The sequence below is a fragment of the Thunnus albacares genome, chromosome 2, assembly GCF_914725855.1.
Source record: "Thunnus albacares chromosome 2, fThuAlb1.1, whole genome shotgun sequence".
Classification (NCBI taxonomy): Eukaryota; Metazoa; Chordata; class Actinopteri; order Scombriformes; family Scombridae; genus Thunnus; species Thunnus albacares.
The window spans coordinates 9,860,803-9,881,217 of NC_058107.1; the positions used below are offsets into that span (position 1 = coordinate 9,860,803).

The following is a 20,415-nucleotide window of genomic DNA, read 5'->3' on the forward strand; positions in this document are numbered from 1 at the left end:
ATTACTGTGACTGAAACTTAACTAACGCTAACTCTCAAATCTTAAACTACAACTGTTTCCCTGGTAGGGAAACAAGCAGATAGAGGTGACATGTTCCATGTGATAAGATTAAGTACACACACACTAAAGCTCACTGTATGCAGCATATGCTATGATCTAGGCTAGAAGGCATATTTAAGACATATTCAGGCATAAAGTGCTCCAGAAATAATAGATGCCATATCTTTTTACATAGCAAAACAGAAAACTAACACTGAAAAACAGCCCCCTCCCGCACTGCATTTTCCTTGTCACTTTCTTGCTCTGTAAAATGCAAATGATCACAGTGGCGGGACCGGCGGAGTGTGTATTACCCCTCATCTTTTTTCGCTACACACTATGACTGTCTCCCTCTTTTAGTTGAGAGCTCAAATTTGTTATTCACAACTCTCAGCCCCTTCATGTGGTGGGTGAATAAACACAGGAAAGGCAGTCTTACCTTGTCGTCAATATCACTCTCGCTGTCACACTGTAACAGAAAAGAGACAGACACAGGAAATATAAGGAATTATTCATTTGGCTCCCCCCAGTAGCTCATAATCAGTGCAGATGTTATTTTTGTATGGAACCTCTCATTCACTGACAGCTTTCAGTGCAAACGGCAGAGGATGAAGAGGGAAAGGAGAGTGTGGTAGTCTAAGAGAGGTTTTCAAGTTTCTAAAGCAACACAGCAGCACAGGACCCTATTCTGGTGTTTCTGTCACAAATTCAATGCCGTAAATTTGCAAAAGATGAAAAAACGAATAATACTATACAGTTGGTTCTTTTATAAAGAGCCTGTTCAATGACTTTGCATTCAGCTGCAGCTTGTCATTTAGCCTTTTAAGTGTGCTTTAAAATTGGACGATAGTATCTCAAGGACACAGAGAGCATAGGCTTTTTGAATACTCAAACACAGTGCCTATTAAGTGTGGTATTTCAAATTCGCCTTGTGACAAACCAGTCTTTAATTTGTATGTCAAACTTCTACAGGGATAAAGGAACTTAATAACAAGAGAGGTTGTATTCTGAAATCCGCCTCGTCTTGCACGGCCAAAGGCCAAATCGCCTTCTATTCAGTCGAAAAGTGAAATGGTTTTTCAACAATTTTAGAATTTTACTGTATGAGGATAAGTCACTGCACCATTAAAATACAGTGATCAGGCTCAAATATCTTGAGAACAGGGTCAGCCTTAGAAAATAAAAAAATAAAAAACAAGAAAAAAAGAAAAAAGTCAGACCTTGTAACTGACAAACAAATGGTGAGAATACTGCAGATACTGAGGGACATAGCTTTTCAGTCCTGGCATGTTCACAAGCAGATATCTCTTTTTATCAAATAATTTGAAAAATGTTAAGTCAGTAACCCTGGCTTACATTGGTTGTGGTTTTTAATGTACTAAAATACTCTAACTTTAATCTTTATGGCAAACTTAACCACATTCCTTAACATAACTTTAACCCACGAGATCCTTGCTTCCGTTTCTCACGTTTATTTGTCACTAAATGCTCTTGGCTGGTAACTCTCTCCCCTGGGACAATAGATAGTGAGGTTGCGGAAACAAGAGTGGTCGAGCTGCAGGCCAGTCCCACTGGACCTCACAGCAGGATGCATGAGGAGCAGAGCAATTCAAGCGAAGAGCCACATAGAGAGGGAGAGGGCCCCCAGTGAAAAACTGTCTTCAATCTGTCAATTAAGTCCCTGTGGCAACATATTTAAGTGGATCCTCTTTATTTTGTTTGACTCCCTTTCAGAGCTGGGCACAATGAGGAGGGAGCTGGGTCAATGGAGGCACAGCGGCCCTTTGTTGCGAGTGCGGTGGGTCCAAATGTATAATTAAGTAACGAGAGTAATCAGTGCAAGGGCTCAGTGGCCAAGATCTCTCAGGAGAGGAGAGTGGAGGGGGGGGGGCGGGGGGGGGGGGGCTTCCATGCCTCGTGATTCATCCTACTCTGCAAAGACAAGGGATACAGCAGGAGTCCTTGCTGGCAGAAGCTTTAAGTGAAAAACATTGTGGCTCAACCCCTTAGGAGGGTTTACTGTTGTTTGCATCTCTGTCTGCAGAATAGCAACTCCAAGAAATGCCTGAGCTCCTATTGTTCATACCGAAGCACAAGACATAGAACAAGAACATACACCTGTTGGAGGATAAACACAGAAAAATTATACATTCAATGTGAGGCTTTCTTCCTGCTGAAGTGACTGTTGTTTATGATTCCAGAGCCTCTCAGTGAGCAGCAATGAAAGAGAGAAAAGTGAAAGCAAAAACAGGGTGCATCACAACAGACAATATACCTGTGAGAAAGGAAATGGCCTGATAACAGTAGTGTACTTGTTTGAATGTGGTTGAGTGTGTGGTTTTTATTAGAAAATATTTGACATGCTATGCAAAAGTGTGTGAATGTGTTTTCTTTATTTCATATTCATTAAACAATTATGATTAGCTGTTCTGTATTAAAGGAAGATGGCTCTTAATTGCTAAGAACCGAAGGATAAGAAAATAAACTTGTATAAACGTATGTGTATATACCGACATGTACTTGTCCTCTTTTCTCTCGAGGAATGTTTGAAAACTCTAATTTCAGGGCTTTTGCTTGTCAAAAGACCTCCATTACAGAGTGCAGGGCATTAAAAAGAGAAAGTGGCTTACGCTTCTTGTCAATCAATTCCCCATTCAGACTAGGGATTCTGGACAAATTAATTATCTGCCATTTCTATACTGCTTGTTAGGGGCACATCACAACTTTAATCACCACCCATTTGTTCCCTCATCACTCTAGCATTTGATCTGAAAAGAATCACATTCAAAACAATGTTCCTCTCCATCTTGATCCATCTTTGAATTACAAAAAAAAGGAAAATTGATCCAATCTCCAACTTTGCCTCAGCCCCAGGAAACTGGTATAAATGTATTCTTAGCATGCAGCTGAACGGATGACTTCCATCTCACAGCGGATCTGAGTTCCTCTCTATTACTGGGGACGAGTTTAAACCCTAGGTGATGGAGATGAACAACTGACTTGGTCTATTCCCTGGGTGCATGCTTGGCCTTGTTGTTGCAGCAGTAGCCATGACACAAGAGATGAGGCCTCACAAGGCTGGATCTGGCGAGGAGGAAAAATAATATCAAAAGAGCACAGCATGGTGCTTATCCTTTTACAAGAAGCATGCACTGCAGCAGAGCGTAAAGAGGAATACAAGCCGCGGCTCAGACAGAGACAGAGAGAGACACAGCACAGCAGGGGACGGAGAGGCAGGTAGAAAGGGGGAACAAAACAACAGTAAGAACAGGCAGGGGGGATGCTATAGAGATGAAGGGATAGATGGATGGAAGTAGTGTTAGAGCAGTTTTTGTCGGTACTGTATGTGATTGCCCTGTTCAGCTATAGCACATGGTCAAATCAAAGAAAAGAATACAATGAACCTATAAATGCATAAGATTGGCTCATGTGTCTGAGTGCGTGGGTGTGAGAAGAGCACCACGTCATTTAGCACTCTCTGCTTCTTTGAATATCTACACCGGGGAAAAGACTTTCAGCAAGGCTATACTAGAAAACCAAATGGTGAAAATGCAAAACCACAACCCCAAACAGAAACCTCCCTGAACAGCACGTCTGGTGGTCAGGGGGGACATTGTTAAAATCGGAGAGATATGCTGCTCACTAAGCTGTCTGACAGGAGCCAAGCCCCCAGTGGTTTGTGTCTCTCATAGATGTTCACAAACCAAACACACCAAAAAAAACAAAAAAAAACACACACAAAAAAAAAACTGGCTGGCTCTTCAGAGGCAGGGAGCAAGCAGCAACATCTGCACCTGGCAACCGCCAGCTACGAAGGGTAACAGGGGACCGGCTTCAGCGGATGGCTCATCCACAACCCTCCCTCCCAGCCTCCCACCTACTCTCCAACTCTCCCTCCCTTCAGCCAGCGCATCAGACGGATGCGTTTGACATTTACACAGCTTTCAACACTTCAGAGACAGGAGATTTATTCCGCCAGCGGCCCTGGCTAGAGCCAGGCCTCGACCTGGGCTGGCCCCCATGACAACCCTGTAGCTCAGCCCTGAAATGAGGCAGGGCTGAGGAGAGAAGAGCAAGAGGGAAAAAACAGAGAAAGGGAGGGAGGGATGGATGTCTCGATTCTCCTGGACATTCTCTCTGGCAGATTCCGATAGACGTGCAAGGGGAAGACAATAAGCGTTGCGCATCCCGGAGCACATTAAAACGACTGGCCAAATTAATCACACAGTTCCACTTGTCACACTCAGAGGACAGTCTGCCATGAATTCTGCCTCAGAGATAGAGAGAGAAACAGAGGAGGAACTTGCCCAGCTACGCAAATGCTGGCACGGCATCAGCGACTGTCTGCCTGAATACTGATCGCAACCCTGTACTTGCTGCAAGAAATCTAAAAAAATAAATAAATAAAAAAGGGAAAACAAGAGCTGCCAGAGCTGCTGGCATATAAGTGTCACTGTCAGTTCCTTCTCAAAATAAATAAATAAATAAATAAATAAAATGAATACAAGTGAAAAAAGAGAGCATATGCATACAAGTATTTGTGCTTTCACAAAACTATTTGTGACGAAAGCTTGGCTGTAGTTTTTTTTTTTCATATTAAATCATATTTTATTTCATCATATTGTAGTTTAGTTTATTTATAAAGTGTTCCCACCAGATTATGTCATGTAATGTAAGGACTTCAGATGCATTGGAGCGGGCAAGTTACAGTAAGTGTGTGATTAAAAGTGAAAGGATATAACAACATTCAAGTGTCCAACTGTGCTCTGTTCATGGCAGTCCAAAACAATGCTGCACCTACATTTTTTAGTTTGTGCCAAGGATTGAATGTCTTAATTAAACAATTAAACTTGATGACTAACAATTAAAAGTAGGGCCATAACAAGTCTGACTGAGCGGTGAGACAGCAGCTGCTCCACTTGATCCCTCAACCAAGTGAATAAGGTGACTAGCCGACAATGTAAAAAAATCATACTGACAGGAGAAATGGCTTCAATTTAGGAGACATCTGTCCAGGGACGTATACTGACATACCCCTGATTGTAAGGAAGAGACTACTGACAAACCTCGATCTCCTAGAGTGAGAACACACAGAGGGGGTAATGGTCCATTTAGATAGTCGAGGACCAAAGCAGTGTCTGATACTGGTGGAACAACACCAATTTCCTCCTGTAATTTCCCTCCTGCGGCTGCTGGGATGAAGTGTGGAGACGACGATGCGGTGGCCACTCTGATGGGGTGTAGAATCAGAGCCCAAGGTCCGCTGGAGGACCTCCTGCAAGGCCTAAGACATCAGCAGGGTATCTGAAAGTCTCCTTGGCCTTATACTTCAACTCAGCTTTCATAATTTATCAACAGGATGTTTTGTTGCATGCTCTTATGTTCTCACTCTCCTTGAAGCGAACCGAGAAAAGCCATGAGTCACTAAAAAGTTGAGGAGGTGGTGTGTGTATGTGTGCTAGGAAGTGTGTGAGTGGGTTGTTATGAAATCAAGATAGTCATATAAAAAATAAATCTCTCTGGGTGCGTCAGATATCCATACAACTTCATGACTACTGTGCACCTTAACATTGGCGCAAAAACCTTAAAAATCCTCTTCTATTAATATTAAGGTTTACATACCTCACACGCATTTAAATATGTCAACTCAAAAGAGAAAAAAAATCAAGTGATTGTTCTTGACCTCACTATCTGTGTCTGAAAGCACCACCTAGCAAACTGATTTGATCACAGGATCAAATCTATACAGCCATTTGACCCTTGACCTCACCAGCAGGCAGCATGGGAAGTCAGCTGATTACCCTGGGTCAGCCTAGGAGCTCTGGATTAGGAAAGTATTGATCCCAGTGAAGATGTAGGCTCCAGAGGGAATGAGATTGAGAGAAAAAGCTCTGCCAGGGTAAAAATCATATCGACCAGCAGAAGAGGCCTAGATGGGCTCTCGCGTAAAACCATATTTGAGCCGGGGACTTTGGAGTTGGCTGTGCAAACAGAGAGACGGCTTCAGCAAAAGCTCCTTTCACAGACGCCCACTGACAGAGAACAGAGAGAATGAGAGTGAAGGAAGACTGAAGAAGACAAGCTTGGAGAAATGCTCTTTGCATTAGCCAGATACACAGAGGCCTCTGGTTCCGAGCTGACACACTTAAGGGAAGAGTCAGCGGGGGTCATGTAAATCAAGCCGGGGTGAGGAAAGATATAGTCCTGACCTGGGGCCAAACTAAGCAGACTTTAACATTACCCAGAGTCCATGTAAACAGCACTGAGACCTGGCAGCGCTCTGCTTCACTTCCATGCAAAGTATGTGGTGAGGTCGAGGAGGAAGAAGGGGAGGGGATGTATGGAAAGATTGATGGTGATAGTGGTGGGGGTAAACTTGAAGAGCTGTCCCCCTTCTTCACTAAATTAAAGGACCGCCTTGTCATTTCCAACAAGAAATCCCTCAACCTTTGCTTTCAGCACTTGCTGGGGGGGTGACAGAGCCGGCTGGGCTGCTGGTGTGATCCTTGGAGTAGTTTGGCGAGGGAAAAACAGACAGTAATGGCAGATGTACGAGGGAACAGGGAGCATTTATTCAGCTCAGAGAGAAAGAAGAAAACTGCCAGAAACCAGAAAGGACAGGGAATACACAACTGTGTTATGAATATAGTTGTGGAAGAAAAATGAGGACATAGGTAAGAGAGAATGAGAGAAAAAAACCCACTGATTTATGTTTTTTTCTCACCTCGTCTTTCATAAGGCTCCCTTCGGCTTCCTCTTGTCTCTGCTGACCATATGACTGTAGCTAGCTCGATAGCTCGCCTTCAGAGGTGAACGCACACTCAAATACACACATGTACAACCCTCAGCACCTCCCAGTGTTTTGACATGGCCCCAGGCCCGGTGCTGCTGAGCTGCAGCAGCAGACACTGGGCATTGGAAATTTAAGTCAGGGCGTAGGAGAAATTAGGCGAGGAGGCAAGGAAATGGGATGTTGACTTGAACTGGCCCTGGGGGCAGCTGAGAGTCTCCCTGTGCAGCTCCGCTGGCTGCCTGACAGTTTGATGGAGCGAGTGGAGGCTTCCCCGCGGCCCGAGCCGCCGTCTCCAACACTGATGTAGCTCAGTGAGGAACAGATTGAGCCTCCAGGCATCGCTCTGTACTGCTACTCCCCTCCTCTCTCGCTCTTTCTCACTCTCTGCACTGCTACTACAAGCTCTCTCTCTCACTAATCCTGTCAAGCCAACACACAGAGACATGTACACACAGCGCATATGCATGCATATACATACTATGCACAATCACACAAAATCACATACTGTATGCACACATAAAAACACTTAGATACACAGAAATAACAGCAACACCCACAGAGACCTTGGCTCCCTCTTTCCTTCTCTTCCCTACGACAGTAATGTGATGAGCACTACAGATGCTGTTTACTGAGCTCTGGCCGATGCACAGGGGGAATGAGGAGGAGAGGGAGGTGGGGATGGAGGGAGAGGCAGAAGGAGGTAGAGTCAGGGGGCTGGCAGGCCACAGCCGTAATGAAAAGAATCTGGCGGCGGCCCACTGTGTGCTGGTCATGAGAAGCATGTGCCGCCGGGGGGCTCTACTGCTAATTTAAGGGGGCAGCCAAGCGTTTCACGCTAGACTTGTCATCGGGCCAGAGGGGGCATTCATACTGGGTGACAGCAATTGCAAGAGGGCGGGTAGGGGTTTGGGGAGGGGGATTGAAGAGAGGGAGAAAGCTTCAGTCCCTTCCCCCTCCCTGTACCTCCTGCCCCCCCTATGCAATGATCAAACGTTATTGTAGGCAGGGGACAGAATTACAAATGAGTGTCCTGTGGCAACGGCTGCAACTGGATTCAACTCCTCTCTCTGCTCTGTTCTCTCTCCAGGTGGCCACAAGGGGCACACCTCATCCTCTAACCCCTGCTGTCCAAACAGGATTTAATACTTGCATCTTCCTAGTTAACATGACAATAATAATCTGTTACAAAACCCGGCGGTTTATACTACAAGTCCTCCAATTAAAGGACAAAATATGTTGTTGGTCCATGCCATCCAGAATGACACATATTATGTTCACTGTTGGTAGGAAGCAGGAAACAAACTGCTGTCTCCGGTGTTAAAGTATGACTTTTTATCGCTCTATAATAACGTCACACTGTTTCCTCCTTTGCTACTGGCGGAAAAGAGTCATAACTCCTACAGCCACTATAAGGCTTTGTCACTTCATCATAAACTCATATCGTTTTGGGGCATTTACTGAAATGAGGAATAGTCTCCTTTTTCTTGGGAGGACAGTCTCCGTTTTTAAGACCACAATATCAGACAAAGAGGTACTACATGTGTGTTTGGCTGAACCCTATGTAGGGGTGGTTGAAAGGATAAATGCCTCAGTATAAACGGTAAAACAAAATTCCTGATGGATGACAAACTTTGTGTGGTGTTACGGTATATATCATCATACCACCAAACACTAGCCCCAATATGTCCTTGGTTTCTAGCAGCTCCCTCCATCTTCACACCATGGGCAGTCTTTTAAAGGTAAAATGACTGATGGGCACATCTTTAATCAGTACAATCGACTGGCCTGAGGATTTAGTGTGCACTTGGGGTTTGAATTCAGATAGATAAAATAAGCACAAAGTCACTGGAAATCATTATAGAGTTTAGAAGAGAGAAAAAAAGAAACAGAGGGGGGAAACGTGCTGTCAACCCTACCCCTTCATCGTGGATCTTATGAAATGACTGAAAGAGGTAGAGAGATGCAAGCGGAGAGCAGGAGCTACTGAGCAGTTGTTGCTAACAGCTGGCTGCCTCCCCCTCAGAAAAGAAGCGGCTGGCTCCAGTCTGGCAGCCAGAAGAGGCGAGTGAGGGACGAGAAGGGATGAAAGGAGGAGTGCAAGAGATGGAGTCAGTGATGAAAGGTGGGTGGTTGATGGTAGATGAGTGGATGTGGGGTGCGGGGATTAACCAGCTTGCAAGGAGAAACTTCTATTCATTGCCTCTGAAACAAGCCATCACATGAGAGAGTAAGGAAGGGATGAGAAACAGAGAGCAATGTAGAATGAAGGAGGAGAGAGGAAGGGAGGAGGCAGCCACATTGCACATCTTCAGGCTGTGAATAATTTAGAGGAGCACTGGAGAGACGAGACGAAGATGAACACAAAACACCGGCAGCGTTTGACCTAGAGCTGGAGCTACATCAGTGCACATCACAGAGCGGAGAGCTCTCTCCCGCTCTCCCTCTTCCTCCCTCAGTCTTTCTCTCTTTTCTCTCTTTTGCTCTTCATCTGCCTCCCTCTGTGTCAAGGAGGAAACAGCTGTACGCTATTCTTGTTTCGCCTCACATTCTATGAAACTCAACAGAATGGCTGACAATTCTGTTTCTTAAGGATCTGTCTTTCTCCCTCCTTGCTCTGCTCATGCCAGAAGAGTCAGGTAAACCTCATACAGAAATGGATACGTGTATATCCAGGCCATATGGGGCCATAAAGGAGGATTCCATGTCTGCCTGCAGATCTGCTGGCACACACAACCTCACAGGATGAAAGCAACAACTTCAAAGAGTTTGAACTTGATTCAAGCTATCTCGCTGCCATAAGGGTTAGAGTTAGAGGCCACAAATGTTGAAACAATTATTCAATCAATAGAGATTTATGCAACAACAATTTTAATGATCAATTAACCATTTATGTCACTTTTCAAGCAACATGCCTAATATTTGCTTCCAGCCTCTTAAATGTGAGAATTGGCAGTTTTTTCTCTCTCTTAAATATCTTTTAGTTTTGGACTGATAATAATGAACAGATTATTCATTCTTAAAACTAATCATTAGTTGCATGTGCATGTCAATTAATACATTTAGGTTCACAAAATACTGGATTGTTCCCCAAAACACTGAGCCCTTCCATTGCATTTTGTGTTCTTGAAACTACTCAAAAGATATAATTTATTCACTTCATTAATTCTGTTTAAAAAAAATCATTCATACAATACAATATTTACCTGCTATAAAATGGCATTTAGATGTAATGTAATTTCTAGCAGAATGGCTGCATCAACACAATGTCTCTGTCATATGAAATAAATGCAGTGCTAGAGAGAGACAGAGTGGTGAGCAACCAAGCAGTGGAAACTGTGGACAGCGGTAGTAAATAATGGCTGCCCTGCGATTAGGCACAGAAGAGGTTAAACAGAGCTTGTTCACGCCGTCTTTGTCAAGATGCCATGAATCACCTCACCTGCTGAAGTGTATGTCTCTGTGTGTGTATGTAATGAAAGGACTACTGGGCATCTGTGGTGGGAGTGACAGTTGGGCGGACAGAGGGCGGTCTGATCAACCCAGAAGGGAGGGGCCATTTATTACTGTAATTAAGGAACCGTGGGAGTAGAGAAGCTAGAATTGTGAATGCATACATATTTCCAAATACAGTAAATCCCTTCATTTGGTAGAAAATATAGTATAAGGCAAGTGGATGATTAGTCAAAAATGAGGGCTGAAGATGGCAACCAAACAAAACACAAGGTAACTCGGTCCCCCCTCTTTATTTTCTCGCCTCCCTCAAACACCCTCTCACTCCCTCTCCCACTGTCTCCTGCTCGGTCTGTGTGGCTGATATTAATGGGACGTCCCTTGTTTGTATATGTGCCAAGTTGTGTGCACCACTGCGGGCTGTCTATTATAGCAGGCCTCTGGGGCAGCTTTTCCATATGGCGTCACATATGGCACTCAGCAGCATCAATTAATGTTGTTATAATACTGATTTTTATGAGCTTGGGTTTCACTCCTTTCCTCTCTTCTCTAACACCCCCGGCCACCCCCCACCCCCATCACTGATTCTTTGATTCTTCAAACTGCCTCTCTTCTATTCCTCAAATCTTCGACAACCTGGCTTCTGAACAGTAGAGAATCCAAAAGTTTTTTCTTGCCAAATTCTGAAGGCTTCTACCAGCTCTACTGAACGGTGCTCAAAGACCTTGAACATGACTTTGTTCCTGCTATACTGCAGAAGAGGGGTAACACTATTGCCAATGTGTCATAATCTTTGCAGCTTCTCTAAAGCCGAGAGACTTCGATCAATGAAATATGAAGGAACAAGAGTGAGACAAAGTCAGCAATTATACAGACTGAAAACTATGTTAGGTTAATTCCACATATCTGCAACCAAACACTGTATTTACAGCACCTATTGTAGTATTGGTAGGCCATTAGGCCAGCATCAGGGCCTATTAGTGTGTTAAATTAGGGCTGTATTTATGCACAAAGCAATAGGCAGATGGATGTAAGAACAGAATCTGAGGGGTCTTTTTGTTCCCTGGTGCCTTTGGTGGTGGATCTGACAGGAAGGGAACAAGAGCGTAGCAAAAAGCCCCGCTTAAAAAGCTCCCAGCCACACCAGCCTTGTCAGCGACGCCACAATTAGAGACTAGATCACTCGCACTTCCCAGCGAGAAACATCTCACCACCACTCCTCAATGGAACTCTTTCGTTTGAGGAACACACTCAAAGCAGGGTTTTAAAACGTTTCGGATGGCTAATCACTCTCAGGATGAAAGCCCTGGCGTGTTCGTTTGTCTCCGTGTGGGGAGCTTCCCTTGCCGTTTCTCTGTCTCTGATTCTGATTGTTTTTGTTCGTTTCTTTTTCAGCAGGCAGGCGAGGCAGGCGAGCTGGCAGGCAGCGCTGTTTGAAGGTGCAGTCAGACCCGAGTGCAGGCCTGATGCTTTGTAGTGATATTTCCAGCAGCACAATCTCATTACTTTTTGACGTGGGAGATGCGTGCAGGGGCGGATTGTCATTTCACGCTGTCAAAAGTTCCGTGAGGGAACTGAGACGGGAATGGAACTTCAATGACCTGCATGCCTCTGGCTCATCAAGACTGAATATATTAAACCAAATAACACAGATACAATCCAATGAACCAGATCCTTGAGGATGCTTGTAAACTTAATGTCCAGTCCCCAGGGGTGTTTCTCTCTTCATCTGGAATCTCTGAAATCGGATCTATTTCACAGCCTCCTAAACCTGTCGCTGTACATCCCTTGAACCTAATTAACCTACAGACATCACTGCATATACACTCAGGCAGCACATGTACATGTAGCTTGGACAAACCGGTCTTTGTGTCTTGAGAGGAAAAGTCCTGAGGGCAGCATCCCACACCTCTCAAAGCTGGTGAGAGCTCCTGGACATTTTCACATGGGACAATCATTGGCAGCTCCCCCCTTTAAAAAAACTGGGGGGTGTCCCTCGAAGTTGATTTCACACAGAGTTCTTTCAATACACAGAAAAACTTTGCACTGTTTAAGAAGCTGCCAGGCATTGATTGAAGCGCCTGGTTTCCATGTGAACCCCAGCCTGTTGCTGGGGTGACTGTCCCAAAGTGCTTCCTGGGTAATTTTCGAGGTCACTGGTTTGTGCACGCCTATGTGGTGCAGATGGGCCCACCCTCATTCAGGGCCCAGCAGGAGCTCTTTCATTAGGCCCAGTGAATGGCCTCATTCATCCCCTTCACCTCAATTGGTCACGCTGCGTCTCTGCAGAGGGCCCAGGACAAACTTTTCTCTCTTCCTACTCCCTGATCTTCCACGCACCACCCACCTTAGTCATGCTTCACTTTTGTTCTGGAACATGTGGTGGCTGAAGCTTCAGGGCTCATCTTTGGCAGCAAACTACCTTCAACCGACTAATAGGTGGAACGTAACCAATTACTGACATTGCTATCTTTGTATATCTTGAAGAATGTTATGAAGTAAAGCCTATGCATGACACATTATTTATCTGTAGAGACAAACATGAAAATAGATATTTACTGCATTATTTTCACTTTTGGGAAACTATTTGCATTAGAGTCTGGCGACATTAGTCAAACACATGCCAATGAGAAGAATGATAATTGATATTCATACATATTTTTAAGTCTTTATGAATTATCAATGCATGTATCCCAAGTCCCATACTCCTATTTTTATCTCAGTGTTGCACAAAAGGACCCAAGGAGCCATTGCAGTAGAGCTCAGAGCCATTTCATCCATAAGTTGCCTGTCTCTCCACTGAGCCACTCCTAAAACTGCAATGCTTAGCCATGCTTGTGGGTCTTCTACTCCCTGCCTCTTTTTGGTCCACAAGTGAGTCTCAGGTCTGGCCTAGTGAGAAGTGACTAATTGTCTTGAGTTGTTAGTGTGCCTGGAATGAGATCCACTTCAATCGGTGACAGGGTGCACAATAATTCTGTTTCTCCCTTTCTCCTCCCCTCTCTCTCTTTCTCCTTCTTGCCGCAGATTTACCCCCACTGCTTCTCAAGCTACTGAGCTGTAAAATTGAGTGGACGGCAGGCAGGATACAGAATGAGACCTGGCATCGTGGACGCACTAACCTTGAGGAGGGCCACTGCTGCTGGCTGCACCTAAAGAGATGGAGACAGAACGTCAGCCATATTGGACTGAGGAAGGTTAAAATGAGGAGGGAGGAAAGACCAAAGGTGGAGAGAAAGGTAGAGACCTTTGCTGAAGAAACAATATGACAGCTTGGCAAAGCAGGTCTTAATCAGCACGAGGATGAACATACAGTACATACTACACATAGATGACAGTGTCAACGACAGAGAGAGAAAAGGAAAAAGCATTTGGTATCCATTAAAGTGATCTTGTCTGCCTTTAAATTCCTTGTTCTTCACTCACTTCCATTTTTATTTTATAGTAGCCTATGTAATGTCTAGACTAGTTAATCCCTTAGCTACTACAGTGTACATATGCAGCTAATGTATCTACCACCCAACCTTTGCCTTTAGACAATTCAAACTGAAAAATTATTTGATGACAAAATGTACATATTTTGTGAAAAAAGTATATATATATATATATATATATATATATATATACATATACATAAATGTCCCTGGAGCATGTTTGCTAGCAGTTCAAACAAAACTAGCCTTTGTGATGAAATTAACTTGTGTAGCTACTCTTAGAATGAATTTGAGCAATCAATTACTATGAATCACAAATACACTAGCTGCAGTTTAGATGTTAACAAATGGAGCCTCAGTCCCGTACAGATGATATTAGTGCTCTGAGCTGCTCTCTCTCCACGAGAGATTAAGCAGGTTTGTACTCTCCCAGGCGGGCAGGGCTCCCCCCTCCAGGGTGCTGCACTATCATTTGCAGGAAAATTACTTCAGTAATGAAGAATCCAGGCCCATAAATCCTTGTGGCCTCACCTTCCTTCGCCGCCCAAGTCTCGTTGAACAGCTAGTAAAAATTCCCTTTAAAAAATTCATAGCGCAATTTTGCTCAAATCCCTCCCAGCAAGCACAATTATGGAACTTTCATCTCAATTGATTTATGTCCTGGGCTAGGAGAGGGGGGCATGGCTTGGAGGGGGGCAGGGGTTTGGGAAGGGGGAGAAAAAAACAAGTGGTAAATCATTGTTTTTAAAAGGGAAGGCGTAAGGCCTTTTTTTTTTTTTTATCACTTTCACTGCATGTGTGTTGCAATGCCAGCAACAGAAAGGGGCATGGATAAGCGGAGGAGGAAGAGGAAAGGAAAAGGAACGTCTAAAGGGTTTGAAAGCAGAAGTGAAATCGCAAAAAGGACGAGGGGGAGGGGAGGGAGATTGGGAAGATGGGGGCGAAAGGAGCAGTATTCCACTTGATTAATAACGCTAATCAAATTATACAGTGTTCCACTGTGCCCTGAAATCTGGGGCCATAATGTCCTCTAATGGTGAGGTTCATGGAGCTAAACTTCAGAGGGAAAACACGGCGCTGACTGCTGCATGCCTTAATGAAGGCAGTAAAACATCCATTTCCAGAAGCCATGAAATGAAAGGCAAGATTGTAGATGTGCACCCAGTGGCTCCCCCACTGCACAAAAATGGAAGGCTGTTAACACAAAAGACAGTGTGGGAGAGAGAGAGACAGACAGAGAGACGCAAAGCCTTAAGAAGAGAAATGAAGAGAGAATAATACAAGTGAAGAGATTTAAAGGGCAAGAACACCAAGAGTAAGGGGATATAAAAAGAAAAGGGATGATGAATAGAGGATAGAAAGACAGATTGGTAGATGGTCTCAGTGCTTTATTTCCAGAGAAGTTCTCTTCTGGCATGAAGACAATCTTTGTCTACTGATTATGGATGAGCCAGGCTGTTTTACTATGTCTGTTATACTTAGTGCTGCTGACAGCAGCCACAATTCATCACTATTTAGTTGCTTATGCACCTAACCACAGCATCCTCCCCCTCATCTATCTCAATACCACTCCATTAGAGTATTCCCTCTGTCCATCCAGCCATGCATTCTGTTGATCCATCCATCTGTACATCCATCCATCCATCCATCCATCCATCCATTCATGCATACATTTGTCTGTCCATCCATCCTCCCATCTATACATCCATTCATCTGTCTGTCTGTCAGTTGTCCGTTGATGTCTGTCCAGCCATCCATTGTTGGACGTCCGTCTGTCTGTCCATCCATCCATCTATCATTCCATCCAATCTTCTGTAAATAACCTTGGTCCCTGAGAGATCTGACACATACAAAAATATGTCTCTGACCTTAGCTGTCAGCTAAATGCTGTAGCTAAGAGGCTAGCTTGTTATTTCTAGGCATTATGCCAATAGGCAGTATGACTTCTGTTGGCATTGGAACACTATATGTCTGACATCAAAATATAAGCACAACATGTAAAGATCATTGGGCACAAAGTGTAGTGACGCAGAAAAGGTCTGCTGCACTACAACTGAGACTCCAGACACTTACATTTATACAAAAGCATTATGGTTTGCATTTAATCTGCTAAATTGCACATGCTACAAACAATCAAATCAGCCTTTACATCTTGAGTAAAGCAAATGCTCGTAGTCCTTGGGGCAAAATTTCATCTGGAGAGCAAAGAAAAAAAATCCACCAAAGCTGAGAAAACACAGATTGCTATTGTTATTATTATCATAATTACAGTTGTGCTTATCATGCAAGCAGCCTCAATCAGGATGAAATACAGTTTCATTTGATGAAGCTTCCTGTTTTGACTGGCTTGAGTTTGGGAACCACACACTTGGCTGGCGTGCCAAAAACTCAATCAGGCGCAATTACATAGCCATCAGATAGAAATGTAATTGATTTGAAAGCTGACACGAGATATAACTACATTACAGTGTAGGCACAGTGGGGAGGCTCCTTGGGGACAGGGCCTACGGGGAGCTCATTACCGCCAAGCTTTGAATTATTGAGTGCTAAGGCAGTGACATTGAGGAATAGAGGCGGGCGATTGGCTGTAACAACTCGGCAAGTGTTTATCTCAACTTACAGCAACCTAAGACATCTGAAGGAGTGATCTACTCGTGCATGAATATTGCAAGGGAAGAAGTTGTAATGGTTCATAATTGAAAGGGTTCAGGCCAAGGTAGAGTATGCAGGTGTACATCTTGCCTTCTACTTCCACCTCTAGTATTCGTGATGAATTGGACAAGAACAAAATACAATACACCTTTCAGCATTTCGATAATTTCCGCAGCAATACCACCTAGTCATTGGGTCACATATTTAGCACTTTGGGATTCAGTTTGTGGTAGCATTACATGACACCCCCAACTCTGCACAGTGGAAGCTGTGTTGGCTGAGCAGGGTAGTTTCTAAAATTTACTTTCTTTTAAACATTACTTGATTGGCTTGTATTGCCTGGTTTGGTTGTTGCCATAGGTGTAGACTTGGGTTTGTAGGGTAAGGACATGCACCCACCTATGTCATGGTTTTAAGGAATTGTCTTGAGAAATATTTTAGTGATCTCAGTCAATATTGTCATTTTAACTACTCATAATGTTACGAGTACAAATTGCCGGGTCAGTGTGTTTTCTGTAAAAAGTAGGCTACTTGGGTGGACAAAGTCTGTTGAATGATAAATACAAGTGGAGGTTTTGGGGTGATGTGAAGATAGGTTGAAGCATAACTCTAATAGCTGCAGGAAACTCTTGTGTTGGGTAGCCAAATCAAAAGACAGAGAGGACAGAGCTACAGAGTCTCAAGTGAGGTTTGAAAATAATTTACAGCAGACAGATGGTTCAGTCAGGTTGTCATTACTGTTCTTGTAACATTTATATTGAAAATGTAATTTTTTAATATTAAATGTAGTCTCTGGTTCATATTAATAAAATTAGGTGTGAAATATCTGTTAATAAATTCCATGACACAAGTTCCTGTTTTAGGCAAGTATTGCACACTGAATCAAGTAAACACATGTTTACTTGATTTGGCAGATTCAAGAAGTTTGTTTGTTTATGTGAAATGGAATATGGAAAAAGATAGAGAGCAAAAACACGCAAACACAATTGTGCATACTGGCTCTCTGACAAAAGTCCATATCAAAGTTAAAACTAAACCTATGCCCTTGGTTGTTGCTAACCTTGGCTGCTAGTTTCATACTTAGCAGCAAAAGAAACAGCACTATTAAATAAGAAGGATGGGTGTAACAAATTTTATTCAATAAATGTGTTGATTAAGAAGTCACTTTTTGTGTGTCTTACTTGTCTTTTTATGAAAGACCTAAAAAAAAAGTATTTCAGTATTTGAATAGGACATTTTGCCAGTTTTTCCACATCTTACCTTAACAGAAACAAAGAGATTAAATTAAGTGGCAGTCTCCCCTGAGCTGGTGGGTGAATAAGCACATCTTTCTGACCACCAGCCTATGAGTCTTCCCTGAAGTTCTGAGGGGTGACTGTTGTGAGGATAAAGATATAAGTCACTGCAGAGGGGCCTCAGCGTCCCCCAGGAAACTGGTGACTGCCTACCTCTGAGAGAGCTATGCCCCCTAGGCTTCTGCCACTGATCTCCCTCTGTCTCTCTCATTCTTTCCATCACTCTTCTCTCTCCTTACACAGCCCTCCTGTGAGCTTTCTCACAAAAATGAGAACTCAATTAATTCAGGCGAAATGAGGACGAAGGAGGAGGAGGAGGCAGAGGAGCCCAGAGAGACGGAGAACGGGAGAGAGGGAAGTCTAAAAGAGCTGCTTGTCGATCTGCGGCCTGGAAACAGCAAACAGAGCATGGGGTGACTGTGCATGTGCATTAAGTCTTGAGCCAAGTTAATCCTGTCTGCAGTTTAAACATGGCAGATGAACGAGCGCTTCCCATTACAGAGGGGGATGCTGGGTAAACAGACAGGTCAGAGGGAGGCCGACAAAAAAAAAAAAAGAGCAAAGAGAAAAGAGCAAGGCTTGAAAGAGATGAAGACGGAGCAGACATGATTAAAAACATGCTGACAGTCAATCCCCTGCATGTTGTTTATTACATGGATGCTGGGAGGGTCTCACAGCTTCATCTTTTATTGCAGTTCAGTGATGACTTAAACTGACATTTTAGCCATTATGGCATAGCAGTGGTAATACTGTAGATGTAAAATTATAGTTTTAGGTGGTTGTGTTAGAAACCTATACAATAATCTAACATTAGAAATACCTCTGGCTCTTATCTGAGGTAATGAGCAAACTGTGGTGTGAAAAAGGCTGCCTGTACTTGAGTTTATGGATGTGACCTCTGACCTCTGACCTTGAGAACAAGGGCTCATGCTAAAAATGCAATGTGCGGTCGGTTAGACAACAATCATCAATCTTGCGTGAGCTCGGTCATCCTGCTTAATGCTATATTAGGGTGCTAGGAGCCCCCACACAGCTCAGCTAATTTTCTCATAGCCTTGCAGAAAAACTGGCAGAAAACCAGCTGTTAGCAGGGCCTGTCGCCAGCTTTGAGGTCACTAGTGCATACACACATGCACTCTCACACACACCCACACACACATACAGTCCGAGGACACACACAATATGTGATATGAGGTGGCACACTGCAGTATTTCCAGCAGCTACAAATGCTAAGTAGGCTAAAAACAAATTGTCACTGCAGCTGCTTTTTTCATCTGGACTTTTGCTTAAAGTACACAACTGTTTTCTGTGTGTGTCACTGAGAACTAAAAAAAAGCAAATAAAAACAAATGACCCATTTTTACCGCAAGACTACTTGTAAGCTGTGAGATGTTATCTCCAGTGCGATGGTGTTATAAAAGTAACCACTTCCCTCTGACAGAGTGTAAATCTCACGGTATTCGGGGGATATTTTTATGTTCAATTTTGACTGCAGTACATATATTACAATGTTTTACCAGTCCCAGCTCTAGGACAACGCTAGTAAAACAGGCAAGTCAGACAGTTCCAAATTTTCATATGATAAATACCTTGCATGTAAGGAGCTAGGGGAGGATTGTGGCAAATGTGTTTCCAAGAAAATCAGTCTGCCACTAGTACTTAGAGTGATTGAATAGCCTGTAAACAGAAGCAGCAGTCTTGCTTGACGCTCTCTGGGAGATTCTAATATAGTTGTGCTTCCAGGAGCTGAAGGAAAGGCAGGAGGTGGGGCGCTGAAGTTCATGAACTGAACATCGAGTATAGGAGCTTTTAAAATTACCCTGTCTCTGCACTTGGCCTGGTCTCTGAACTGAAACTGCCGAGTAAAAGCACAAGACTGTTGAGCGAAGTACGTCAAGTCAGTCATAAGACACCCTTGGTCAATGGCTGATAGTGTTCCTCGCATTAGCCCAAATTAAAATTAGATCTATCTTTAACAATCTAATAAAAAAAAAGCCATATGATGACACTTTCCCTCATTTATGCTTTCCATCTTCTCCTCTGCAACCCCTGAGGAGAATAAATTCTCCTTTGTTCATGGTGCTCGTAAAAGGACCTTTTTACTTGCATGCCAGCATCTTTCCTATCTATAAAATTCATCACAGTCAGAGATCATTTTTTCCAGATCTATGTCCAATCAAGAAAGTGTGGAGACTGCAGATAGTCTTGTTGATGTTGCAGGTCGAATTAGAGGCAATATGAGCATGAAAATGAATTAAGCACACAATTTAGCACTTTAGTTGAAGGCATGTCGTTGTGTCTTCACCACACATCAGCTGACATTGGTACTATATTGAGCCTAAGGATATTACACTAATAACAACCTAAAAAGAAGGCAGAGTCCTTGCATGGCCTGAGTTTGAGGCCTGTTTCTAATGAACAGAGGCATGGAGCTTTTTACTGCTAGGCAAACAACTAAACGTGTTTGCTGTTTGCTGGTAAAAAAAAAAGATATCTAGTGTTTTTCAAAGTCCTGACAGCAAAATGAGTGCCAACAAAACAAACATGTGCAAGACGGATTTCAACACTTGTTTCACTTTCTTAATGTCAGCACCATGTATCTGGTGAATAATTGATATTTTCTGAGACAGTAACCATTTCCATGGAACTCTAACAGGAAGAGGGAGAGGCAGCGAGAGTTAAAACTCTGCAGCTACAGCAGTTTCGTTGGTGGTGAGCCGTTGTGAAAATGTGAGAAACACCACAACCTATG

General features: G+C 43.5%; 1 protein-coding gene across 11 annotated transcripts in view; it reads right to left on the minus strand.

Moving 5' to 3' along the window:
- The window catches only part of fbrsl1 (fibrosin-like 1), a 292,064-nt gene that overhangs the window by 93,508 nt on the left and 178,141 nt on the right, over positions 1-20,415 (minus strand). For 7 of the 11 annotated variants that reach the window (XM_044365123.1, XM_044365157.1, XM_044365182.1 and 4 more), the window contains exons 5-6: positions 13,405-13,434; positions 479-508 (exon numbers count right to left, since the gene is read on the minus strand). The exons of 2 other annotated variants lie outside the window; for them this stretch is intronic. In XM_044365123.1, the coding sequence (XP_044221058.1) occupies positions 479-508; positions 13,405-13,434 (60 nt within the window). The remainder of the gene's footprint in view (positions 1-478; positions 509-13,404; positions 13,435-20,415) is intronic. 2 more of the 11 variants (XM_044365140.1, XM_044365130.1) reach the window with 2 other exon arrangements.